A 27,244-nucleotide genomic window follows, 5' to 3' on the forward strand; every position below is an offset into this window, starting at 1 on the left:
TTTCTAATTCTTCCCGTCATTTTGGCATACTTCATCAGTTTGATTTGCCATTCTTCCCTGGTAGGGACTACTTTCCATCTCTGGACAAGTAACATCCGAGCAGCAGTGGTCGCATACATAGTCTTTTCTGATCCATTGGTATTTCTGTACCTAGAATTCCTGGAAGGAAATCTTTGGGGTTTTTTTTTAGAAAAGGTTATTTTTAAAAAAATTCTCCAGTTCATTATATTAAAAAAGGTAAAGGACCCCTGACAGTTAAGTCCAGTCACGAACGACTCTGGGGTTGCAGTGCTCATCTCGCTTTACTGGCTGAGGGAGCCGATGTTTGTCCGCAGACAGTTTTTCTGGGTCATGTGGCCAGCATGACTAAGCCGCTTCTGGCAAAACCAAAGCAGTCCACGGAAACGCCATTTACTTTCCCGCCGGAGCAGTACCTGTTTATCTACTTGCACTTTGACGTGCTTTCGAACTGCTAGGTTGGCAGGAGCTGGGATCGAGCAACGGGAGCTCACCCCGTCGTGGGGATTCGAACCACCAACCTTCTGATCGGCAAGCCCTAGGCTCAGTGGTTTAGACCACAGCGCCACCCACATCCTTACTTCATTAAATACCGTCTCCCAAAATTCTTTTACTACTTTACAAGTCCACCACATGTGATAGAAGGTACCTTCTTTTTCCTTACGTTTCCAGCATGTATTTGACCTTGTTTTATATATTTTAGCTAATTTACCAGAAGTACCAACGGTACATCATTTCAATGTAATTTTCTTTCAAAGTAAAATATGCTGTAAACTTCAAATCCCAGTTCCATAACCTCTCACATGCTGTAAGTTGTATATTATGTCCAAAGTCCCTCACCCAGTGTATCATAACCGATTTAACCTGTTCATCTTTTGTATGCCATTCTAATATTAGTTTATACATTTTAGAAAGCAACATTCTCATAAGGTTCAACAGGTGTCGACACTGTGCTATACTGCAGCCAGATAATTCTTTATTGTATTGTATTTAGTGAAGTATTATCATAGAATTTTTGAAGTCTTAACACCTGCTGAACTTAATGACAATGGAAGGGAACGTGGAGATCATCTGGTCCAGTGGTGAAGAACCTCCAGCCTTCCAGGTGGTTTTTTGGGGGGAGGGAATACCCATCTGCCCATCACCTGATGTCATATGGCTGTCCTGACCTGTGTGGCCTGAGGGAAGGCAGAAGCGAGGAGGCCCAGAGCAGGGAGGACATACCGTACATCATCAGCTCCCAGTGGCCTGAGATGACTGTGTCACTCTACATATTAGACAACGCAGTTGTTTCAATGTTTTAAACTTGTAAACCGCCTTAGGTGCCTTGACAGAAAGGTGGTATATGAATCAGATAGATAGATAGATGATAGATAGATAGATGATTATAGATATAGATAGATAGATGATAGATGATAGATGATAGATGATAGATGATAGATGATAGATAGATAGATAGATAGATAGATAGATAGATAGATAGATAGATATAGATGATAGATAGATAAGCCACAGTCCCAAATTAAAAAAGAAAGAATCTATTTCCTTTCCAGCCTCTGTTTCAACATGGCACTTTTTAAAATTTCCCACCTTTTTCTGCCACCCTGCACAGCAACAGGAAAAGACACCAGATTCATAAAGCATTGGATTCAATGCCTGTTCAATCATCCTGTTTCAAGACCCAGACGTTAGACTACAACTCCCATGATTCCTGACATAGGCCATGCTGGCTGGAATGGATGTGAGCTGTCTGGAGGGCGTCACGTTCTCCGCCCTTGAACTAGATGATGTTGAACTAGAATTTGCAAGAGCCATTTGCACAAGAGAAAGCCCTAATCTGAGCAGGGAGCTCACTGTGGAAGCGCACTCACTGAGGCCAACCTTCCATTTGGGCAGGGATGGGGAAACTGTGGCCAGGTGCTGGACTACAACACCCATCATCCCTGAACATTGACCATGCTGGGTGGGACTGATGGGACTTGTAGTCCAACAACATCTGGCGGGCATCCAGGTTAGGGGAGGTTGCCCTACAAGCTTTCCCCCGAGGAAGCACAAAGGAGACCGGCTGTCCTTTTTTCCTCCCAGTTTTCCGAGTGAGACATAATGCAGACCATCTTGCATCACTTCCCGTCCCGGTTTGCTGTAGCAGACAGCATTCCTACATTATTAAGCTTTGATTGCTTACCGAGGAGAATAAGCAGAGCCATTAACAAACCTTGAATCAATAAGCTTTGTCATCAGACCAAGCCGTCTATTGATTTCCCCCTCCCTTTTTGGCGAGGTGAAACTCCTATGTGCTTATGTATCACACTGGTGCCAGGAGACTTGGTCACAATGAAGCCTTTATTGGCGTTTCAATCCAGAGGCTCCCTTTAAAAGGCAAGAGTCGTCATTCATTTGTTTCATTCACATCCAGGTTTTAAATTTCACAATCACTTCCAATGGAAAGCATAACTTAAATGCTGCAGGGCGAGATAGCAAATGCGGGAGACAGCCAGTCCCCACAACCATTCTACTCGCACAAGACAAGACCAGTCTTCCTTTCCCAGCGGTGCGCGGGATAAATTGGTTCTGTCCACACATGCCTGAATTTTGCATGCCGCCATTCAGTTGGTTCCAGTTTTTGGCGGGCCCTTGGGCAGGTAGACCTCCCTCCGTCCCACCAAACTTGTCTTGGAAAGGATGGCAATGGGTAGGGCATGCGACTCAATATAGTGCCCTGCAGTAGGGGCACGCAGTCGTTTGGTAATGAATGAAAGATTTAGCCAAATGAAGCCCTACATTCAACATTAATCCCATGAGTAACAATTGGGCTTGTTTTCAACAGCTCATTTGTCCCGGTCACTTGGGGATGGGCAGTGGGCCTAAATTTTGCAGGTGCCTTCTGATGGCTACCACTTTATTTTCCCAGAATGCCCCAGAAGTTGCCACTTTGCATGGGTATTGCTGGGAGAAAGGGGTTGCTGCCACCACCTGTGCAGGCTGCCATGTTCCTATGATGGCTGCCGTTGTTTTTTTTATCAACCATTAAGAGATAGAGGGAGAGAAGAAATAAGTTGGTTACAATATTGAATGATGACTTCCATCTCAACCACCAATGAATGCTCCAGAATGAGGCAATATCTAGAGCAGCGTCTTCCAACCTTGGGTTGCCAGGGGATTTTTTTGACTACATATTCCATCATCCCTAGACATTGACTTAAGCTGTCTGGGGCTGATGGGAGTTGTAGTCCAGTAGTGTTTGGGGGCCCCAGGTTTGAAAAAGTCTGCTTTTATACTGCTGTTCACCACCTTAGTGTTGTTGACAAACAACACTACAGCACACTTTCTACTGTTCAAATTAGAAACCAAGTTATGTACAGTTCAGGAAAATGTGAGCGTGAAAGCTTTGCTTTCAGCAGTTTAACTTTAAAGTGGTGTTTGCGGGGAGGCAGAGAATTCACCTTCTACCTGGGCATGGGGTGAAGCCATCAGGTACCTTATTTTTTGCTCTATAAGACTCACTTTTGCCCTCCTAAAAAGTAAGGGGAAATGTGTGTGCGTCTTATGGAGCGAATGCAGGCTGCGCAGCTATCACAGAAGCCAGAACAGCAAGAGAGAAAAATACGGTAATTACTCTGCCACATACCAAACTATGATGCAGATATAATCAACCCACATTTTCTCTTTCCATAGAAGTCCACTTTCTCATTGGGTCTTTCTTTGACAGGAAGGGCCATAGCTCAGTGGTGGAGCATCTGCTTTGCATGCAGAAGGTCGCAGGTTCAATCCCTGGTGTCCCTACCTGAAACCCAGGAAAGTCACTGCCAGTCAGTGTCGACAGTGCTGATCTAAATGGACCAATGGTCTGACTCGCTGCAAGGGAGCTTTCTGTGTTCCTTTTTTTCTAAGCAATGGGACCTAGGACCAAGTTTAAAAACAACGAAAAGCTCAAGATTCTCATAATAGTGCAATACAGCCTGATTCTGTGGTTTTGTTGTTGCCAACTAAATACCGGGCAAAGCAAAGTTGGAAATTGTGGGTGGCATCTGTGATAACGTTGCTTCTTTCCGTAGCTGTATGTTATGCCGTGTCTCTTCATTTCTTTGCAAGGATTTTGACCATCACTGCCCTTGGGTTAATAACTGCATAGGACGGAGGAACTACCGATATTTTTTCCTTTTCTTGCTGTCCTTAAGCGCCCACATGATTGGAGTGTTCAGCTTTGGGCTTATCTATGTTTTACACCATGCGCAGAAGCTGGGGGCGGCACCCACAGCCATCACGTATCCTTCCTTCGGTGTTTGGGATGTTCAAGAACTGTGCAGAAGGAACCGGGCAGATGGGGCCTCCCTTAGGACCTGCACAAACAGCTGGCCCTTCAGTCATGGTAGTTCTACGACTTCTCCCAGCCGCATGGCCGGTGATTGGGGACGATGGAAGTTCTGCAGCCCAAATAGCACATGGAGGGTCCTAGGTTCCCCATCCCTGGTGCAGATGTTTTACACAGCTGTCAGCTAACATGGCATGATGCAGGGTCCAAAAGCCCTCCTGGCCTCCTCTGTTTCTGCTGGAGAAAGGCTGTAGCCCAAAGCTAGAGAACCTACACTGCCTGTAAACGGTGCCAGGTTCGATCCTCAGCATCTCCAAGATAAAGTAAAGGTAAAGGGACCCCTGACCATTAGGTCCAGTCGCGGACGACTCTGGGGTTGCGGCGCTCATCTCGCTTTAGTGGCCGAGGGAGCCGGCGTACAGCTTCCGTGTCATGTGGCCAGCATGACTAAGCTGCTTCTGGCGAACCAGAGCAGCGCACAGAAACGCCGTTTATCTTCCTGCTGGAGTGGTACCTATTTATCTACTTGCACTTTGATGTGCTTTTGAACTGCTAGGTTGGCAGGAGCAGGGACCGAGCAACGGGAGCTCACCCCGTCATGGGGATTCGAACCGCCGACCTTCTGATCTCCAAGGTAGGGCTGCCCAAAACTCCCATCTGAAATCCTAAAACGCTGCTGCCCATCAGTGTAGGAAATACTGAACTAGATGGACCAGGAGTCTGACCCAATATAAAGTAGCTTCCTGTGTCCCTTTCTCATATTTCCAGCTGGGTGCAAGGCGAGTTGCAAAGCAGCTGCACTCGGCGTACTAGCACACTCCATCGTTCACCCTTAGCCATGCTTTGGCTTAGTGTTGTGTTTTGAAACAGACCAGTTTCTCTCCCAGCTAGTGCAGAGTTTTCCCCTTCTTCCTTCTAATTCTGTTCCCTTTTGTGTCTTGTTTTCTAGATTGTGGGCCTGCAGGCCCAGGGCCTGATAGTTTTTATTCCTCTACAGTTCTTAGTGTATTTTTAGGCACCTTTATCAATAATAAATTATGATAATTAAGAAGAAAGCTAAGTAAAATCTCTGTAGTCAAAGGCAGTATACCACCGACTGGTATTTGTCAGAGGACAAACAAATGGAGGGAAATAAGTTTCACTGGGTCTTCCCTGCCCCCAAATGGAGGACGATTATATTCCAGGTTATTTTTTCTTCTCCTTCAGTCATTTCGTCATCCTTAAGTATAGAATTTCCTTAATGCATAATGCATACAGTATGGCTGTCATGTGTGTGGCAGGTTTGTTCTTTATTCCAGTCATTGGTCTCACAGGTTTCCATATTGTTTTAGTGGCCCGGGGACGCACTACTAATGAACAGGTAAGATGGCATTATTATTATTATTATTATTATTATTATTATTATTATTAGCAGTAGTAGTAAAAATGTATACCCTCCCTTAGACTGCATTAGCCAGGCAGCATACATGAAAATATTAAAGATCACCTCCAGATTATCATTATTTTGGGGGAGGGATTCAATTGTGTTCTGGAAATTTGGGTTTGCACAGTTAAAGTCGCACTCTGTCGCACTCTGTTGCAACAAACCTGCATCTTCATTTGACTTTTTCCACTTATGAAGGTGACAGGGAAAGGCACAAAAAAGCGTAAGGTAACGATTGATTAGCGTTCAATAAAGAGCAGACATCTTATCATCTCCAAACAAGCTCTGTATAAGCAAATCAGAGATGGATGCTCAATAAACAGTTTGCCTAGAGGAACTCAGTGACGCAATAAACACATTCAAAGATGCAAACAGCAGATAGATAAAAGCAGGAATTTGCATGGTAATGTATATTTCCATGGAAACATGTGGCCCTCCAGGTGTGCTTGAACTACAGTTCCCATCAGCCCCTGCACATGCAGCCAGTGGCCAGCGATGATGGAAGCTGTAGTTCGGCAACACCATTTCAAAACTTGACTTCTTTCTCCCTCTTTCTGCAGTTCCTTAAATTTGTTTTTAATATCTTCTGCCTATCCAAATTAACTTAATTGGTTCCTTTATTCATCTACTTTAAAAATATACTCTTATGAAACTGCAGGTTATTACAGTAATCCTGCCAAAGTTCTTACCAGTTTACAATTTGTCTGTAAATAGTCAATAAACCATTTCCATTCTTTTATAAAAAGTTTGTTATCTTGATTTCTTATTCTTCTGGTAAGTTTCACCATTTCTGCATATTCCATAAGTTCTTCCTGCTGGGACTTCTGCTTCTTTCCATTTGGGGGCAAGTAACATTCTTGGTGCTATAGTAGTATTCATGAATACCTTTCCGTACAGTTTGGGTAGTTCTGTCCCTATAATTCCCAAAAGGAAAGCTTCTAGGTTTTTTTTTTTACAAACGTTATTTTAAACACCCTTTTCCATTCATTATATATCATTTTCCAGCAAGCTTTAACCTTACTACAAGACTACCACATATGATAAAAATAACCTTCTTTCTCTTTACATTTCCAACACTTACTTGATTTAGATTTATACATTTTTGCCAATTTGCTCGGTGTTAGATACCATTGATATATCCTTTTCATATAATTTTCTCTTAGGCCATAACATGCTCTCAGAATTTTTCACTGAACTTTTGCTGCCCCCCATTGCCAGTAGGGTTTATGTAAATAAAGCAGAAAAACAACTTCCCCCTACATGTGGCAGGAAAATGGGAAAGGGGATGGGGGCTTTAGGGCAGGGAAATGACAGGCAGGGGAAAGGAAAGTAAGTACTCCCTTGCTCCCCAAGGAGCTTTGCTATTTAAATTTTATTTTAAAGGCATCTAGGAACTGCTGTGGGCTGCTGGGAGAGGTGTATTGTAGTCTTCCCCAACTTAGTTGCCTCTAAATGTTGGTGGGACTACATTTTCCATCATCTGTGACCACTGTCATGCTAGCTGTGGCTGATGGGAAATGGAGTCCCAACAAACATCTAAGGCAGGCATGGCCAAACTTGGCCCTCCAGCTGTTTTGGGACTACAGTTCCCATCATCCCTGACCACTGGTCCTGTTAGCTAAGGATGGTGGGAGTTGTAGTCCCAAAACAACTGGCGGGCCAAGTTCGGCCATGCCTGATCTAAGGGGAACCAGTTTGGGGAAGGCCAGTCTTTTCTGGCACATAGAATTTGTGGAAGCACCAAGTTGGCTATTGCTCGAAAGAGAACGCTGTGTTAGATGGATCTCTGGTCTGAGCAAGCAGGATCCTTCTTAAGGTCTTACGATATGGGGCACAGGTGATCAATGTGTTGTTGGTTTCTAAAGGGTTAACTGATGCTTCACGTACCTGTTCAAAGTGCCCTGAATGTTATAATTCCAGGTGACGGGTAAGTTCCGTGGGGGAGTAAATCCTTTCACTCGAGGATGCTGCGGTAATGTGGAACACGTTCTCTGCAGCCCTCTGGCACCCAGGTAAGCTAGGAGGAGAGACATATGAAACTCTAGCTACTGACCAAGGGTGAATCCCCACTGTGTTTAGTGTGTGCAAAAGTCAGCTTTGGGCCTGGACAGCCTGTTTCAAATCTACCTCCTTGACTTATTCACATGTGGTGGGTGGAGGGTACATATCAGTGGCTCAGAAAAGGTTTCCCCTCTCTTCTCTCACGTAGGAGGTGGTGCCTCTTCTAAGATGGTGCTAACAACCTTAAGGTTTTCTTAAAATATACTTGTATTAAATAAATTTAATCCTGCATGTTTCACCGGAGATGTCATCTTAGAAGAGGCAGGAGAGAATGCCTCTCCAATAATGATGGCTTTCTCATGGCAGGCATCATAATCTAAAAACAAAAATTATATCCTATATACTTTACCCCCTCTTTAGAATGATTGCTTTTTCTCCAATTTCCATTGTATTCAGTTTTAATGGATTAATCAACTAAAACCATATACTTTCTTCCTTCAAAATGAGTGCCCCCCCCCGCCACCGCCAATTTCAATTGTAAGCAGATTTAATAGATCAACAAAAAAACCATATACTTTTTTCTCCTTTGGAATGATTGCATTTTCTCCAATTCCCAGTGTATGCAGATTTAATGGATTAATCAACTAAAACCATGTCCTTTCCCCCTTCCCCCTTGTTTTTTCCTCCAGTTTCCAACGTTAGCAGATTTAATAGATTAATCAACAAAAATCCATATACTTTTTTCACTCCTTTGGAATGATTTTCTCCAATTTCCAACGTATTTATTTCACAACATTTCGATGCTGCTTGATTGTTATAAAACCCTAAGCGGTTTAAAGTTCACAGACGTAATGAATTATCTAAAGCCCGTAAACAGATCTGTTAAGGCAGAATCTGATGAGAGTTGTAGTCCAAAGCTTCTGGATGTGGGCACCAGGTTGGGGGAAGCCGATGCATGCCAAGAAGACTTTGTCTTCAAAGAAGAATTGCTTACATACTTTCTCAGGTACATTGTTGAGCCAAAGAAGAAACAGCCCGTAAGTGTGAAACCACCGTTCCTGAGACCAGACTTAACTGAGCGACAGATCACAGTGAAGATAAGCGACAATGGCATCCAAGCCAATCTCAATCGGAGCAAGGTAAAGTATTCATGGCATCACAGATTTGGGGTCTCTCCAGATTGGTGGCAGCTTGGGGCAGGTATATTCTGCAACATGTCAATGATGCAATAATAGGGCACGAGTGATGGATTGTTTTCCTTGTTCTACCATTGTTCTGTTTGTTATTCTATAATTCTATATGGTTGTAACCTGCCCTGGGACCTCATGGTGATAAGTAAAATACAGTGGTATCTTGGCTGTCAAACTTAATCCGTTCTGGGAGTCCATTCGACTCCTGGGACTGTTCGAAAACCAAGGGGCAGCTTCCAATTGGCTGCAGGAGCTTCCTGCACCCAATTGGAAGCCGCGTCGGAAGTTTGAGTTCCAAAAAACGTTTGCAAACCGGAACACTTACTTCTGGGTTTGCGGTGTTTGGGAGCTGATTTGTTCAGGAGCCAAGCTGTTCAACAACCAAGGTACCACTGCAATGCTAGACACTTGAAACTGATAGACATGGTTCATTCAGGACCATTAAGTTAAACGGAATGGAATTTAGCTGGATGCAACCCAAAATAAAATAAATAGTTTGGACCTGACCCTTTAATTGTATTTGCAATCAGAGTGTTTTAAAGACTGAGTTTTATTTTGAATGCTTGTTTATGGATTGAGCTGGAATTCTAACAGGTACTAGAAATGCAGTCGGAGGGAAATAATAATTTCAGGCTAATTACTTGAAGTAAAAATGCTTGTGTGTGTGTGTGTGATGCATAAATATATAATCTCATTCATTAGTTTGTTTACTAAGCACGTTGCTACCTCTCAAAGCTAGTAGGAAAACAGATGGAAATGTGATCAAAAGATTCGAGGACTGTGTATGTACTCCTGTTAATTCTGCATCCAGTGAACTCCACTGCAAGTTTGAAAAGAATCTGTATCTACCCTGTATCTATCTTGCTGTTTCTTATGAAATGCTGCATGCTGGTGTCCACACATACACACACACACCCCGGACACAAACCAGTTTTGCTCTGAATTGAGAAGAAAAACCATCTAGCTGCATTTTAAACCAGTAATGTGTTACACAGCCTCGTAATTCAGGGATATGTATTCTGGGGGCTCCATGCACTTGCGAACCAAATCTAGGAGAAATCCAGGCATTAGCTCTTGAGACTGACTTAAGTGTTTTCATTTGCACCCTGACAATTTGGAGAAGTAATTCAAAACATTGCCAGATTCCTGCAAAATGGCATGGTCGGAATCAACCTCCTTGCTTGAAGAGATTGCGCGACTTCTATGCCGCACTCTCTGGTATGGTATGGAAAGACCTCATTTGCTTTGTGGTTATTTTCAGTCTAAAGTTAGCCTGGAAGGGCTGGAAGATAAAACCATGGATATTCAGCCTCCTCTACCCCCCAAAGGAGATTCCAGCAAGTACAGTGAGCTGGGGAGCAGCGAAGGTAACAGTGCCCTGTTTTATGCTTTGTACTTTTAAAACCAGGGAAAATATCTTTGGTCTCTTGAAACTTCCTTTCTGCTAGACTGTGAACATAGGTTGAGTTGGTAGCTGTGATCCAGAAAACTCTGTGCAGCTGGCAGAGGGGACATAGCCAAGCACATGTCTCGTGTGCACAAGGTCCTAGGTTTAATCTCAAACCTCTCTGGTTAAAAAGATCTCATTGTGGATATTTCACCTCTCCCATTGCAAGCATCTTCTGACAATGTTTTCAGAAAGGAGGGGCGGAATCTGCTCATCGCTTCTTCCGCTCCAGCCTGACTCTATGGGAGTCTGAGTGTTATCTATGTAGAGATAAGATGACTGCTTAGGCAACTGTAACACTCATGCAGTCCAGTAGCCTCCGTTAGTTTCTAGTTCATTTTTAGTTTGCAGTAGCTGTAAAAGAATAAAGAAGTTATGCTTCGGAGCCGTCGTCCATGTAGTTCATCCTCTGCTTTGGCACTGAGTTTGGTACTCACAGCTCAAAGTTGAGAGTCCATTGCACTTAGACCTGCTTCCCTGCAGCGGAAGGTCTCTGGAAGTGCTTTCCCAGCTCACTTGTCCCAGTCGGGGTTGAAGAGGTTGAGCCCAGTCGTTGAGCTCAGCTCAAAGCTGACACTCATAGCAGGTGGTGAGAAACACCTTTATCCACCTGAAGCCTTAGAGAGCTACTGCCATTAGGAGTAGACTGGGCTCGCTCAATCAATGGTCTGACTTGGTATAAGAGAGCTTCAGAGAGATGTTATAATATGGGGGGGAACCCACCACTTGCAGCGTTAGACCCACATCTAACTAGCCTGTAGCCGTCCAGATGTTGGTAGACTCCCAGCTTTCATTATCCCTGACCGCTGACCATGCTCATGGACATCAATGCTGAAGTGAGTTAGAGTCCAACATCTGGGGGGCCCAGGTTAGCCACCCCCCACTTTACAGGGAAGGGCCACCTCTCAGTGGAAGAGCACGTGCTTTGTCAGCAAATGGTCCCAAGTTCAGTTGCCACTATCTACAGGGAAGGACGTGGGTGGCGCTGTGGGTTAAACCACAGAGCCTAGGACTTGCCGATCAGAAGGTCGGCGGTTCGAATCCCCACGACGGGGTGAGCTCCCATTACTCGGTCCCTGCTCCTGCCAACCTAGCAGTTCGAAAGCACGTCAAAGTGCAAGTAGATAAATAGGTACCACTCCGGTGGGAAGGTAAATGCCGTTTCCGTGCACTGCTCTGGTTCGCCAGAAGCGGCTTAGTCATGCTGGCCACGTGACCCAGAAGCTGTACGCCAGCTAAATAAAGCGAGATGAGTGCTGCAACCAGAGTCAGCTGCGACTGGACCTAATGGTCAGGGGTCCCTTTACCTTTACCTGTTACAGGGAAGGTTTGGAAAGACCTGTGTGGAGTCACTGCCAGGCAGTGTAGACAGCATGAAGCAAGATGGACCCGTTTTCTTGCTTGGTAAAAGGCAGCATCCTATGTATTTTATATAAGAGCTAGCAACCTACACTGTTCAAAACAAGATGTGATTCTGCAGGTGGTATTCAGCTAATTTTTACTCAGAGCAGACCTGCTGGCATAAATCACTGCAACAAAGGCTCACTAAATTTTCAGGTCTACTCTGTGTAGAACTTAGTTGCACGCCACCCTGCATCTCTGCAGTTTATAGTTCTCCAGCTGGTGTTCTCCGATATCCCTTTGCCGTTCCTCTGGGCCACCCCCTCTTTCCTTTATAGAGTAACAAGATGCAAAGAGAAACAGGGATCTTTAATTGTAGCTATCCCTACGCCAACATCATCCAAATCCCTGTATGGCAAAACTAGACCAGCCAAAATGACTTCTTTGCTTGTACAAATAATAAAAGGTAAAGGGGGAGCCATGTTCTCCTTTGGTCTTGGTTGCTTGGTGTCTCCCAATGCTGATATATTTGGTTTTTTTGTCCTGGTATTTTCTCTTTATGAAGGTAGTTGGGTGTCTTGGGTGTCTGTCTGTAGAAAAGTAGGGTATAAATTGAATCACAGAATGTAGTCTGTTTTCACAGCTTTCCCTAACTTTCCTCAAGCCCCTGATTCATTTCCTAGACACCCCTTCTCCTCATTTTATGACTTTTTTGACTGCATTGTCCCTCTGAAGAGCCAAACAAATCAGTCAATGGCAACCAAAGACTCTTGCCTGCTTCACCTGCTCTGTTCCATCTATGCCAGTCTCTGCCAAACATTTTATCACCACCTCCAAATGCTTTTGCACATTGTAACACGAAGGGGCTGTAGCTCAGGGGCGGTTTCGTATGCTCAGTGTAAATTATCCAGGGGACACCTTGTTTATCCAGTGATACTACACATGTGCTTATTTCATATGCTTGCACATGAACAAATTTTTGTCTTATCTGTGACTGTCCTAGCTTGCCTTGAGGTTCCCGGGTGAAGCTGGGTTGAAGTGGTGGAACTTACTAGAAGAGCAGAATCCTATTGTCCAGGGCAGAGTCAAGATAGGTTACAAAGGATTGCAGCAGGCAAGCAAAGCACAGTCTTTCAGGACCCTGGACAGATCACTATGGCAAGGGCTGGCTGGAGCTCACCCAGGGAGAGCTGTTGTCTCAGCAGCATGCTAAGGCCTTATGAAGGCTGACTGGTCTGGACCTGCTGTTAACCCCTCTCCCTTTGAGGATAGGATTTAAAGGGGCATTACTTGAAGCTGCAGGTACTAGCTCCTATGGCATGTTGGCGCTGAGGACTCCATTAGTGGGAGGGAAGCTGTCCACGTCAGGAGCCTAGGAGCCACGTAAAGCCATGTCTTCTGGCCTTGTAGGTCCTGGAGTGAGGAGGCTGCTGATCCTCTGCTTCAAAATAGGGCCTCTGTTCTGGCTTTTAAACTTGAGTGGCACTGAATACTAAAAGACACTATACCTTGTGGAATAATATATGGTGTCTGTTTATATATCAAAACTGAAGAAAGCCAAAGGGGGGCGGGTTGAAGCCAGAGAACGTGACTTAGTGGAAAGAAAGAGAGTAAGTGAGTTTTCTTTCCTCTTCCCCACAACCAGAGAGCAGCCTTTCACCCAAACTGATGAGCCCTCCCACACCTGCAATGTACAAGTATCGTCCAGCTTTCAGCAACGATCCCAAAGTGCACTACCACGGAGCATCTGAACAGGTAAGCCTATCAATAGTTTGCAGTCTTATGGACACTTAACTGGGAATACGACCCTTTTGAATATGGTGGTGTTTACTACCAGGTCAAGAAGCACAGGATTACATTCTAGTAAAATAATAAAAATGTCTTTCCAAAACCAGCAATTATGCAGGAAAAAAACTGCATGAAGAACAAATTTGAACCTCAGAAAATTTTTATCATTCATTTCACTTCTGTATTACTTTATATTTTTAAGGATGGGAGATCTCAAAGCAGTTTACAAACTACATTAATTCATCAAATCAAACAATCCAGCATAAAACATTACAGAATAAAGTAAAATATAAAGTATACATTCCAAGCAACATAATTAAAAGGGAACTAAAATATTATCTTCAAAAAATTCCAAATGAAACATTAGAAAAGGAGGTCAAGGACAGAATGCACATTTAACGCAGTAAAGTTAACAATATATATATATATTTACATTTCAAAAGAAAACTTAATTAAAAGAAGTCAAGTATAAAATGCACATTTAAAACAGTATAATTAGCAAGAGAATAAAATATTTTCTTAAGCAAAATACATATCTGCTGCTGTTGCTGCTAATCTTGCCAATGGTGGTTCATGGCAGGCGATGACTTGGCAGCCCCAGCTCGATGACCTGGGTCTGCACTAAGAGACGGCCAAGATTATCTCTGTTCTCTTCAGCAGCCTCAGATTTTGCAGCTGGAGTCAATCTGGGCTCTGCCCTCCCAGGCCAGCAAGGGAGGGAGCAAGTCTTGCAGGTCTCACAGCCAAGATGGTCTTTATTACATTTTCTAGCAAGAAGAACCAGAGGGGGAAATTCAGAAGTGGACCTTTCTGTCCCTCCCAATTAGCTACAGTGCGTGCCATTTTATTTTTTACTCTCTATGAGCTGAAGTTTCTTCTCCTCGCATAAAGCAATCCCTCCGTCCTTTTTAACTTTAAAACTGAGGCAGAGACACCGAGCGAGAACTTTGGTTTTAAGAAACATGCAGGGCTTTTGTTTTTGGGGGGATTGGAGTTCAGTGTGGTGACTCATCAGTCTCTCTAAGGGGACTTGTCTGCTGGCTGATGGAGGGAGAGCTTTTGAAAGGGAGCCTTGCAGTGCAAGATTACAGCACTGAGTTAGCCTTGGCTGAAAAGCTTATTATCTCAACCGCTTCAGCTTATTATCTTGACAAATGGCTTGCTGCTTCCCTCCGCTATTGCTTTATGTGTGCTTCGGCTAGTGCTGAACTTGTAGCCTGGAACTGAATAGATCGAGCCGAATCTTGGTAAAATGCAGGATTATGAATACTATGTGGAGCTTCCATGCTCATATGCCACAGAAGCAGGATGCTGAACGTTTGTCAAGTCCAACAAGGCTCTTTTTGGGTTCTTACAACTTTCTGTATATCGCGGTCCTAGGCAAGAAAAGCAAGCAAGCACAGAATTGCAGCTTTTAGCACAGAATATTCAGCATGATACAAGGGACGCGGGTGGCGCTGTGGGTTAAACCACAGAGCCTAGGACTTGCTGATCAGAAGGTCGGCGGTTCGAATCCCCACGACGGGGTGGGCTCCCATTGCTGGGTCCCTGCTCCTGCCAACCTAGCAGTTTGAAAGCACATCAAAGTGCAAGTAGATAAATAGGTACTGCTCCAGCGGGAAGGTAAACGGCGTTTCCGTGCACTGCTCTGGTTCGCCAGAAGCGGCTTAGTCATGCTGGCCACATGATCCGGAAGCTGTACGCCGGCTCCCTCGGCCAATAAAGCGAGATGAGCGCCGCAACCACAGAGTCAGCGGCGACTGGACCTAATGGTCAGGGGTCCCTTTACCTTTATTCAGCATGATGGCCATATTCCACCTCTGCTGTTGGAGGCAGTATGCCTCTGAATACCGCTTGTTCGTGGGCAGAGTGCTGTTGAGCTTAGGTCCTACTTCTGTGTCTGTCACAGGCATCTGATTGGCCACTTGCGAGCACAGGATGCTGGACCAGATGGGCCATTGGCCTAATCTAGTTGGCTCTTATGTTCTTATCTACCCCCACAAAACAGGAGAAATGATGCAGTTTACAAGTGGGGAGGGCTTCTTGTTTGACTCTGGTCCTGCTTCTCACAGGCATCTAGTGGGCCATTGTGAGACTAGGATGCTGGACTGAGGGGGTGGGCAGGGGAGCTTTGGCCTGATCCAGCAGGGCTGCTCTTATGTTCTTAGAGAGGTTAGATAAATTCAGCAGCCTATGCACTCAAACAGAGATTGGGAAACAGGTTTTGGGACTTCAAATCCCTTTGGCCCCAGCACGCCTGAGGGCCCCACCATCTCCACCAAGGACTTAACAATGGGCATTAGGTGTATTTGATGTGCATTTTAATGAATGGAATAGAGTGAAAGGTTATGAGTCTTTGAGTCGTGTGGAGTGTGGAGTGTGTATGTATGAACTTAACAGTGCTCAGCTTATTTTTTCAGTTGCTGCTATAGATCATAAATGCCGTATTGATTTGTTAATCATACAGGCAGCCCCCCATTTGTTCGGGGGCTACATTCCAAGGCACTGCACACACCAGTGAAATTGTGTATAATTGAAATCCATTGAAAAAGCCATCAAACGCCCCGCCTCCATTCTGCCCTTTTAGTGATGTTTCAGTGATGTCTTTATGACGTTTTAGGGTCACTTCCGGCGCAATGCGTGTATGCACAGTCGTGTGTATATTGAATGCGATTAAACAGGGCTCTGCCTGTATAATATTGACCTTTGCTACAATTATGACGTTGATCTTATTTTTTAGTTCCTGCTTTGCTAACAGGGTTTTATAGATTGTAATTGTTTCATTGGTATTTTTAAATTATTTTATATGATTTATGCTTAATTTGTGGTGCTCTTGTTATGTTACTGCTATTTATAGTTTGTCGGCCGCTTTGGGATTTATTTGAATGAAAAGCAGCATAGAAATTCCATCAATCCATCAATCAGTTACCATGGCCAATGGTCAAGGATGATGGGAGGCTAGCAATATCTAGAGCAGCAGTTCTCAACCTTTGGGTCCCCAGATGTTGTTAGACTACAACTCCCATCACCCTTGAGCTCTGGCCTTGCTAGCTAGGGGTGATGGAAGTTGTAGTTCAACAACATCTGGGGACCCACAGGTTGAGAAAGGGTGATCTAGAGGGTCATGAACCCATCATCCCTGCTACAAAACCTTTACTCAGAAGTTGAGTTTAAGAGAACTGTACATTGATGGCAAAAGAGATCTGTCATAGCTTGAGATGTGGGAACAACCGTCAACATTTTACTGCTCCTGACCTCCCTCTTCATATTTACTTTTCCATCAGATCTCCATTCAGGAAGGACACAAGCCAGGATCTGTGATGGAGGAGAATGACAGCAGCCTCGATTACCAGTCAGAGCCCAGCCTAGATATCCCCAACTACCGGAAGAGTTCCCTTCACAAGACTTACCAGTCGTCCCCGCTGCAGATAGATTCCTTTGCTGTCAACTCGAGGTCTTTGAGCCTGAAATCTGCCAGCAGGAGAGGAGGAACAGACAAAATGCCCCTGCATCCCATGAAGTCAGAAGGGGCCACCTCCACACCTTACAAAAGCATCTTTTCCCCCAACTCCCTCTCAAACAGGAATGGGAGCTTGTCGTACGACAGCTTGCTCAACCCCATGTCCCCCTCAGGAAGGAGGTGCATAGCTCATTCCGCCGTGGGCTCCGTTGGGTACCACTCACCGTATCTGTCTGCCAAAATGTGCCACCTGCGGGGCAGGGAGCTTCAGCGCGTGCCCCCGCAGAGCTTCAGCCCTGTGCTGGGCAGCTCGGCCCTGCACCCACGTGACCCCTCGCCAGTGCGCTACGACAACCTATCGAAAACAATCATGGCATCCATTCAGGAGAGGAAAGAAATGGAAGAGAGGGAGAAACTCCTCCTCTCTCACCCAGACTCGGTGTTTGCAGACTCTGGTGTGTACGACACCCCTAGCTCCTATAGCCTTCAGCAAGTCAGCATGCTGTCAGAAGACCCCCGTAGCATAGTCATGAGGTATGGCTCTAGGGACAACCTGATGAGCGGCAACAGCTTTAGCGTGAGGAATCCTGTGCTGCAGGCATCCGTTTCTTCGCTCTCAAGTGCGATGACCAGAACGTCAAGGACTTCCACTCCTTCCCTCCAAGCTGACCTAGCCAATAACAATGTCCAGGCCCATCAGGCACTGCAGGGCAGGATGAGCAATGGCTCCTATAAGTCACCCAGCCACCAAGTCCCATCATCCCCCGGGGGGATTCCCAGGTCGCCCTCTTATGGAGGCCCTAAAGCTGTCTCCTTCGTTAACACCATGGAGATAACAGAGGCACAGCCTATGGGGACTCCAAGGTACGGATAAGCTTTCATATCACTGTTGTTGTTGACAGCAGGCATGCAAGAAAAAAGGGGAAGAAGCACTTCAAACGAACAAAGAGTGCTTTGGTGCTCACTGATGAAAGACTTGTTATTATAGCTCAGTGCCTCTCAGAGTATATATAAAAAAAGCAAAACTCCTTGAGCTTGACATCTCTCTCTCTCTCTCTCTCTCACACACACACACACACAGAGAGAGAGAGAGAGAGAGAGAGAGATTCTTAAAATCTAGCCAACTATAGAAACATATTGAAAAAAGGAGTACAGAAATAACTAAATGATTAAATCTTTGTCCACCTTTTTCAAGCTGTTTCTGTAGTTGGGTAGATTTTAAAAGCAGAAGTCCCCCCCCCCTTTTTAATGAAAATAAATAAATTCTCAAGCCTCTGAAGCTTCTAAGGAAGGCACTGAGCAATAATTAAGGGCCTTTTGTAACATCCCATGGAGAAAGAGGCAGGACTCATCTGAAGTTGCAGGACCATGGATAGCTCCAAGTGAGCAACGTGCTCCAACAAGGGTTGGGGATCAGGCTGAAGCCTTGGGAAATGCTGTTCCCAGGCTCTGCCCCCTGCTGGGGAATGCCATAGCTTTCAAGGGCCAATCATGTGATCTGGAGACGGGCACTTCTCTGTTCCATAGCCTCCCTCCTGGTGCCCTCCTTGCATTGCTGGCCCAGCGGCATGCAGGGGGAGGCATCTGGCTCCAGGCTCTGATCCTACGGGCCCTGCTATTCTGAGAGGTTCTTCTGGGATCTCCTGTCTGACAGCCTCAAGCACAGTAGATTTCTGATCTCCAGCAGTCACCTCACAGCCCTGAACTCTTTAGCTGGTGCCTCTGACTCTCTGTGTCTGGATTGCTGGTGAAACCAGGGTTAAGACACCACCTGTGGCACTCCTGATGTCTGCGTAGAGGTGCTGCATATAGGATTGCAGTGTTAACCATTAATTAACTAATTATTAATTAATTAATTGTTCTTCCTTTCTCCTAGTTCAGGACCTAAGGCAGCTCACAATATGAATTAAAAACAGATACAGTGGGTTTTTTTATTTTAAAAAAATCACCCACCCGTTATAAATATATTGCAACCTGGATCGAGGATATCTGCTGGACCTAATGCTAACCCTTTATGAGCTAATGTGTTGGGATTTCTTTGCCTAAAGATATGTGGTACAGGCAGCAGCTCGTTTTAAAATTGGAAGGACAATTCCTGGGATAGTTCCTGGGGAATGTAGCAGTTTCATTTGAATGATGTGTGGGAACGTGCAATTTTTTTAAAACAACAACAATAACTGCATTTTGCCATGTTTGCATTGGAGTAGAATAACATTTAGGTTTTCCTGATAAGTGTATGAAATCCTCCTTTCCTCACACTTGTAAGGGGTGGACCTGGCATTTCTGAAGCATTTCATTCTCAAGTAGTATGTTAGCGCCTGTCTTACTGGACGTGGAGAAGGCAATCATGGGTTGAAATACTTACTGAGCCATGAATATTACTAGGTGGCATTGGGTCATGGGCTGACCTACCTCTCAGGGCTATTGTGAGGATAAAGTGGGACAACCTCATGTATGTCTTCTTGAGCTCCTTGGAGGTCAGGCAGATAACATTCAGAAATTACAGTGACAGGACTTGGTATGTTTGTGTGTTTCTCCTGAAGCTGAAGCCCAGCTTCCCCACCATCTTTGACAGCTAAATGAGACCAGGGCCCTGCAGGATTTAACTTCCTTCCACAGGGCCTGTAAGACAGAGCTATTGCACCTGGCTTTCAATTTGAACTTAGCCTGATCTTTTATTGCCCTTCCTTCCCTCCCCCTCCCCGTTTTATGAAGATTACCTGCTCTGGGATCCCACAGCTACTGTATTTTTTGCTCTATAAGACTCACTTTTTCTCTCCTAAAAAGTAAGGGGAAATGTGTGTGCGTCTTATGGAGCGAATGCAGGCTGCGCAACTATCACAGAAGTTATTATTAGATCAGTCAGCGAATCAAGTTGCAGTTCATTAGACACTGCCTTTTGCCATGCTTCAACTGAGCTGCCCAATGTTGAAAAATAAATAAAATGGCACATATCTGTTAAATTAAATGTATGCCCATACTTCACTCTCTTCTTAAACCAGATTTTTTTTAAAAGCGTTGAGTAAAGACTGCTTTGGGTATGTGGGTTAGTGATATTTCAGCCAATCCGTCCTGTACACAGCATGTTTTTGTTCACCATAAACACATGGAACCATTTTCTTCTGAGCTAATTCCATATCACAAAGATGGAGAACTTGTGGCCCTCCAGACGTCGTCGTACTGCACCTCCCATCATCCCCAGCCAGCATGGCCAATGTTCAGGGATGATGGGAGTTGTAGTCCGGCATCTAGCGGGCTACAGATTCCCCATCCAATGCCATAGGGAAAAAAGCTGTCTTCCTAAACAAAACTCAGTGACTACACTCCAACAATGGTTCACAGTGGCGTAGCGTGGGGGGTGCAGGGGGGGCCGGCCGCACCGGGCGCAACATCTGGGGGGGCGCGCTCGCACTCGCAGCTCTCTGCCCCTACCTGGCTCACTCACTCTCTCTCACTGCAGTGTGCGAATCCGATCCGAGCCGCTGGGTCGCCGCCCACTGTGGAGGGGGTGGGTGCCAGGCGTGCGGTGTGGAGAGAGAGCGAGGGACTATCTGGGGGAGGGACAGTGCAGCGGCCGCCCAGCGCAGCGCTGAGCGCGGGAGAGAACCACACCAGACCAGACCAGGCAGCAGCAAGAAGAAGCTGGCAGCAGCGGCAGGTTAGGGGTTAGGGGGCGCAAATTACTTGCCTTGCCCCGGGTGCTGACAACCCACGCTACGCCGCTGATGGTTCATATTAGGTCTTTCTGTCTGCTAAGCAAGTGGCTCTTGCGAATGTGTTCTCTTGGCTGTTCTTTGCAGAACCAGAGCATAAACAACCTCTTGGAAGTTTATGTTGAGCTTTGGCTGCTGTTGCTTTCTGTCTACTAACTCCCAATCCCATTGTCTTTCTTCCAACACAGGGAAGACATCCAGTTGAAGACACCTCACAGTAAAATTAATGGACAGCCAAAAGGAATTTCCAGAGTAGAGTGTCGACTAGGTTCAACGTCTAGCTCTCAGGGGCCCCCCATGAGTCCTGCTAGACACTCAAATGTTAAGAAAGTGTCTGGAGTGGGTGGAACAACCTACGAAATTTCAGTATAAAAAGAAATTCGTAATATAAAGAGCCATCCGCAAACCCGGCCGTGAAGCTAGGTGCACTGTGAAGAGTCACACAATAATGCCAACAAGATGAAAAGTAGGAGCAGCAGCTGATGGTGACCTTTCTGTATTATTTTGTGTTGTTTTTATTAAAAAAAAAATACATACACACAATCTTTTTTTTTTCCTGGCCAAAAACCAGCTGCAGCCTTATTCTTGAAGGAATCAGACTTTGTACAGCTCATTGGAAACTATCCTGAACAGACAATTGGGAACTAATTTAACATCTACTGACATATGGCACCACAATTCAGAGGGTTTTTTTGGGTTTTTTGTGTGTGGAAGAGAATGGGAAAGCTATTGTGCGTTTGTCTCTGTCCACCAAACCTTGTCATGTGGACATTGTCGTGCTGTAGTCTAAAAACAATTTCATGTGGGCTTAGTGTTTTCTCTTAAACTCTCCAGGGTTGACGGAAAAGAATATGAAGGAGCAGCTGGGCCCAACAAGGGTTTTATATATTTGGGTAGTGGGTTTGGCCTACAAGTGATCAAACTGTTCAACTGTTTGGAGAAGTTGAGTATGTAGCAGACCGTTGCCCCAATCAGCAGGGTTGGCTTGTTCCTTGCCTACAATGGTTTCTGGTTCATTTCCGGGGAGAATGCAGATTCCTTGTGCCTGTCCTCATGTTCATGAGGACAGATCTGCTTCTTCCATTGGAATGAATGGGGAAGCTCACACGTACATTGAAGGTCCTGCGCACGAGTGACCATGTATGGATCTCTGCATTGGTGAGCAAACACATGAGGAAGAACTCCCAAGTGATGTTGATTGTATCCCTCTTCAACTGAAGGAGGCCAGTGGGTTCCCAATAGTCATGCAGCAACCGTCTTGGAGACTGGTCTATATGGGCAAAATAAGGAAAGGAGCAGTTTTTTAGTTACCCTATTGCCATTTGTGGTCGTGTAGGAGATTCTGTGTCAACAACTGCATCTGTCCATGTCCTAGAACCGTTAAACAAGTAAGGAACTTCCATTCTTCCTTGGACAATTTTAGGTAGGTTTTTTTAAAAAAAGAAAAAAGCCTGTCTTGCTCAAGAGAGAGAGAGAGAATCAAATATTCAGATGGTAACCTATTAATGTAAACAGCCATCTTCCTCCTCTTTTTGTGCTACTGGAGATGGGCTGTAATACAGTGTGTTGTCTTGCACAGGTGCAGTGTGTATACTCTCAATGCAAGGTATTATATGATCTGTTGAAATTTGCTGTGTGTGTGTGTGTGTGTGCACGCACATGATTGCGTGCGTAACTGATAGTGTGTGATTGTCAGCCGGGCACGTGCCTGTAGGAGATAAATTTTATTGCTTGCCTGATGATCAGTGAACGCTAAATATTTAGAGACAAGTCAGGTATATTCCAGTGCTGGTGCTCACAATGGCTAGAGCTCACATGAATGCGAATCTGGAGACAAAAGAAAATCCTCAAGCGTCTTGTTTACAAAGATTCAAGATGTTCGTTCTCTGAATTAGAAAGTGTTTCTTCTCCTGCCACCCCAGAGTTGTCAATCACAGACACTATTGGATTTGCACGTTTTTGGAGAAAAGCAAGTTGTAAAAGCATTGCATTTAGGGACCTGATGCTTAACGTGATTGCCTTAAACCTTTCTTTTTTATTATTCAAATGATTTCTTTTATAAGTGTCCCTAAGTGAAGGGGTAAGAATTTTAAAAAGTTTAACCTCTACATCCAGGTGTATAAATGAGAGGTGACAACAGAGACCATTTGCAGGAGACCTGAATGAGATCATGACTACAGTGCTGAGTAGGGAGGAGGTAAATCCTGTTTTATTTACTAATTAAAAATGGCCTCCATTAAGTTTGTATTTGTTCTGTGCAGGGAAACCTGGAGGTTTTCCCTTGCAGCACAACCACCAGCTACGAGGCAAGGGAGTCTCCAAATAATAGCTGAAACAGTGATGTCAGGTGCCAGTCGAACTGGTAGGGTAGAAGGCAGGGAGGCCAACAGTAGGTGGCGCCAGAGCAAATGACAAGCAGAGCCAACTTATTCTATTTAGTCCCTATCCTCCTCCCTACTGTGTTTTACAAGGGCAACAGTTAGACTAGGGCAGAGGAAGGTGACAGTCGGTGCAACCTCTGGATTGGCTGTAAGTAAGGAGGGAGGCAAGTAGGGATTGGCTGAGGGCAGACTGAGGTTGGTGGGGCAGTACCCCATTCGCCCTAATGGACCAACAGCCATTGAGTGGAAAAGTTAGCCCCTGTTTCCTCAGCAGAAGACGGAAAGATGCCTTATGCCTTGTATTTGTTCATCTAGTATTATCTGCCCTTACTGTCAGCGGCCCACCAAGGGTCTCAAGTAAAGAGTCTCGCCCATTGGCTGATCCTTCCACCCAAATCTTTTTCAAGCTGCAGGTGCCTGGAATTGATTCTGGGACTGCCTCTACCACTAAACTAGGATCTCACTGCAGCGCCAACAATCCTGATCTTATTCTTGCCCCCTCCCTGCATTGCTGCATATAATCACGCACATCAAATTAACTAAACATGGCAATAAATATAAACACACACAACTTCAGCGGACCATGCAGCCAAGTCACGTCCAGCTGACACTCAAAACAGCTCTGCTTTCAAAAACTTGAGTGTTTTGTTTTAGCATATTTAGGCCGTCTCAGTCGAGAGCCCTTCAGCCGGCACTGGCACCCTGCAAATTCACACAGCTGGTGACAGCCACAGCTGGCTTCCTCTCTGCAGGGTGGTTTTGATAGAAGAGGCATGGATCCTTCTCTGGGGCATGCTTCCGGTCCTTCCGGTCAACTACTGATAACGAATGGGATCCACGTAGGCGGGGAGTGGTGAAGTTACCGTATTTTTCGCCCCATAGGACGCACCTACTTTTTGGGGGGGGGAATAAAGGGGAAAAAATATTTCCCCCCCAGGCGTGGGGCTGGCACAGGGGAAGCCCGAGCTTCCCCCAACCCCAGCCCCGAGAACAGCCTGCTATCCGCAAGCCTAGGGAGCCTGGCGGGAAGTCACGCCGGTCTCCCAAGGCTTGCGGAGAGCTGCGTGAAGCCTGGGCGCGCTCTTCAGCGTGCCCCAGGCTTCGGAATGCAGACAGCTCTGCGCAACCCTCGGGAGACCGGCGCGACTTCGCGCCAGGCTCCCGAGGGCTGCACAGAGCTTCCTGAAGCCTGGAGAGCGAGAGGGATTGGTGCGCACCGACCCCTCTCGCTCTCCAGGCTTCAGTGAAAGCCTGCATTCGCCCCATAGGACGCACACATATTTCCCCTCCATTTTTGGAGGGGAAAAAGTGCGTCCTATAGGGCGAAAAATACAGTAATCCTTTCCTCCTCTGCTGCCACCAGAGGAAAATCCTTAATCTGGAGGTGACGTTTGCATTGGAAGGAAAGTTACCATTGATATCAATGGTGGGATTTCCTCCCCAAGTCAATGCATGCTGGGGAGGGCCATACTTCAGTGGTGGAACATATGCTCTGCATGCAAAAGATCAGGTTCAGACCCCTGCATCTTTGGGTAGGACTGCGACAGAGCCCTGTTTATGACCCTGTAATGCTGTGACCAGTCAGTATAGACAATACTGAGTTAGATGAGCCAATGATCTGACTCAGTATAAGGAGTTCCTAAGAAGGTTTTCTCCCCAGGATGGCCACATCGCAAGAGGAAGTTGAATTCCCCCCTCCGCTCTTCTCTTACTCCCATTATAAATGCGTCATATTCTGCCCCCAGCCTCCAACTGATGGATTTTGCATTTGACTAAACCTGCAGATCAGATGCAAAGGTGTATTCAACACCATGTCTGGTTTGAACCGTCAGTGCCTTTTTAAGTTTTCTTCTCTCATCCTTGTTTCATTATTCTCCCAACTGTTTTGGTTTCTTAGATAAGGGGAGCGGGGGACTGCTAAAAGATTCTAAAGAGGAAACAAAAAAGGCTGCAAAGGTTCTAAGTCTAAACTGCAGACAACCCCCCCCCCCAAAAAAAAAAGTTTCATGGGAATGGTACAGGATTTTGCACCTGGATAAGCACATCGCTCTATGAGCATTCTGGATCAGGAAATGTTTCATGGCACCTGTGGGTTTGTTTATTTGTTTTGTCATTAGTCTTCGTCTTCTGAAGCCAACTAGCCCTGTGGTTCCGTCTGCCTGGGGTTTTGCTAAAGGGTCGGCGCAGTGGAGGCCATTTGTCAAACTACAATTTTGAGACCCAGAAGCATCATTCTTATGTTCACAGAAAGGTGCAAGGATATTTATTACCGGAATGACGAACTTCCGAGCGAAATTTCAACAGAACATGTGGGCAGTTTTGTGCCATCTCCAATTTGGAAACAGCGCAAGGTCTAGCAAAATGAATACAATCTACTCAGTGCGCACCAAAATGTGTGGCATCCTCTGGTCCTGCCTTCTGAGAGAATAAGGGTGGAGGAATCATAGAAAACTGGGGAGGTGCAGATGGAGGAATGTACAGGTGTACAGCTGCATCACATGTTCCATCATGTATGTGGTATGTATGTGTGAGTGGCTGTGCATGCACAGATCTGCCGCCTGAGTGCATGTATGGTTCTGGAGACTTGTGTGAGCCTGCCCTTGCTTCCTGTAACTGCGCACAGGATCACAGCCTGGGGCTGGAAGGCTCATGCCTGCAGACTTCACATGGGTATATGTGCCAACAAAATATATGGAGCTAATTTAGTACCAGAGCATGAACTTGGTCCAAGTGTTTCAGCTGATCAGACTCATAGAACAGCACATGGAAGTTAGACAATGAGTTAGGTAAAGGTAAAGGGACCCCTGACCATTAGGTCCAGTCGTGGCCGACTCTGGGGTTGCGGTGCTCATCTCGCTTTATTGGCCGAGGGAACCGGCGTACAGTTTCCGGGTCATGTGGCCAGCATGACTAAGCCGCTTCTGATGAACCAGAGCAGCGCACGGAAACGCCGTTTACCTTCCCGCTGGAGTGGTACCTATTTATCTACTTGCACTTTGACGTGCTTTCGAACTGCTAGGTTGGCAGGAGCAGGGACCCAGCAACAGGAGCTCACCCCGTTGCGGGGATTTGAACCGCCGACCTTCTGATCGGCAAGTCCTAGGCTCTGTGGTTTAACCCACAGCGCCACCCGCGTCCCATAGACAATGAGTTAGCTATGTCCATTAATTTCAGTGGGTCTGCTCTGAGTGGGGTTTACCATTGGATACAAGCTGTGGCTTTGCACTGCGCTGGTGAGGTGGTTCAAATTGTTGCAGTTTTAAAATGGGGCAGTGAAAAGCAACAGTGGTGTGCAGAGGGCTGCCTCGGGATATTGGAGCACCAGTATTAATAATGCTTACGGTTTGAAGACAGGATGTGTGTAATTAGACTACAATGTCACAGCAGGCAAGGGGGTGAGGTCTTCCCTTTCGCTGGCACTGGCAACCTAGCACCTGATCCTTTGCATAATAAGCAAACTCCATGATTTTAGGGGAAAGACAAATGTAATGTTTAAGAAGCAATGTGACTAGCCTGGGAATCCTTTTACAGTATTCAGTCCAACCGTAAAGACTCCTTGTCTCCAGGGCAAAACTCTGAAACATAATAATTCTGAAAGTCTGCAGCCAAAGCTGGCTGGCTGTTCATGATGCTGATTGGCTGGCTTTCCATGACATCAGCAAGAAATTTCTCCCTTCCCAATTCTCTGGGATAGTTTTGCACCTACAGTAACAACAGTGGAAAGTCTTGTGGCACCTTATGTTGTGACAAATACATTGTGTTAGAAGCATTCATGGCCCCAGGGCCCACTGCAAAAGAAGATTAACTGGTGCTTGGAGATTATTAGGGCATATAATTCCAATTTTACTTCATCTGCTTTGGTAATCTGTTTGTTTCCAGGCTCAATTTAACGTGGTGATAATTGGCCTTTGAAACCCTAAATGGTTTAGGACTGGATTATCTCAGAAGCTACAGTACCTGCTTTTGTGTGAATCTGCTCAGGCTTTGTAATCAGCCTTACAGGCCCTGAATCTCTACAATGTTGTCCAGATGTGAGATCTGGCAGGGATTGCAGGGCATGAGATACAGAGCCTTTTCTGTGCTGGCACCACAATGAAGAAAGTCCTTTTGGGGCAAATTTGTTAGGCTCCTTCTGTGCCTTTCGATGGATGGTAAAATATTTTCATTCAA

The 27,244-nt window shown here is 45.6% G+C and overlaps 1 protein-coding gene across 2 annotated transcripts in view; it reads left to right on the top strand.

The window, feature by feature from the left end:
* The window catches only part of ZDHHC8 (zDHHC palmitoyltransferase 8), a 128,930-nt gene that overhangs the window by 101,056 nt on the left and 630 nt on the right, over nt 1–27,244 (top strand). The window contains exons 4-11 of one of the 2 annotated variants that reach the window (XM_080985141.1): nt 4,111–4,283; nt 5,588–5,690; nt 7,674–7,765; nt 8,761–8,893; nt 10,206–10,311; nt 13,378–13,487; nt 16,805–17,844; nt 20,882–22,734. In XM_080985141.1, coding sequence (XP_080841267.1) covers nt 4,111–4,283; nt 5,588–5,690; nt 7,674–7,765; nt 8,761–8,893; nt 10,206–10,311; nt 13,378–13,487; nt 16,805–17,844; nt 20,882–21,065 — 1,941 coding nt within the window. In that variant the 3' untranslated portion in view covers nt 21,066–22,734. Of the gene's footprint in view, nt 1–4,110; nt 4,284–5,587; nt 5,691–7,673; nt 7,766–8,760; nt 8,894–10,205; nt 10,312–13,377; nt 13,488–16,804; nt 17,845–20,881; nt 22,735–27,244 lie in introns of those variants that run through there. The other variant, XM_080985142.1, reaches the window with a different exon arrangement.

The sequence above is a fragment of the Podarcis pityusensis genome (genome assembly GCF_964106645.2).
Source record: "Podarcis pityusensis genome assembly, chromosome: 16".
In the NCBI taxonomy this organism is placed as follows: Eukaryota; Metazoa; Chordata; class Lepidosauria; order Squamata; family Lacertidae; genus Podarcis; species Podarcis pityusensis.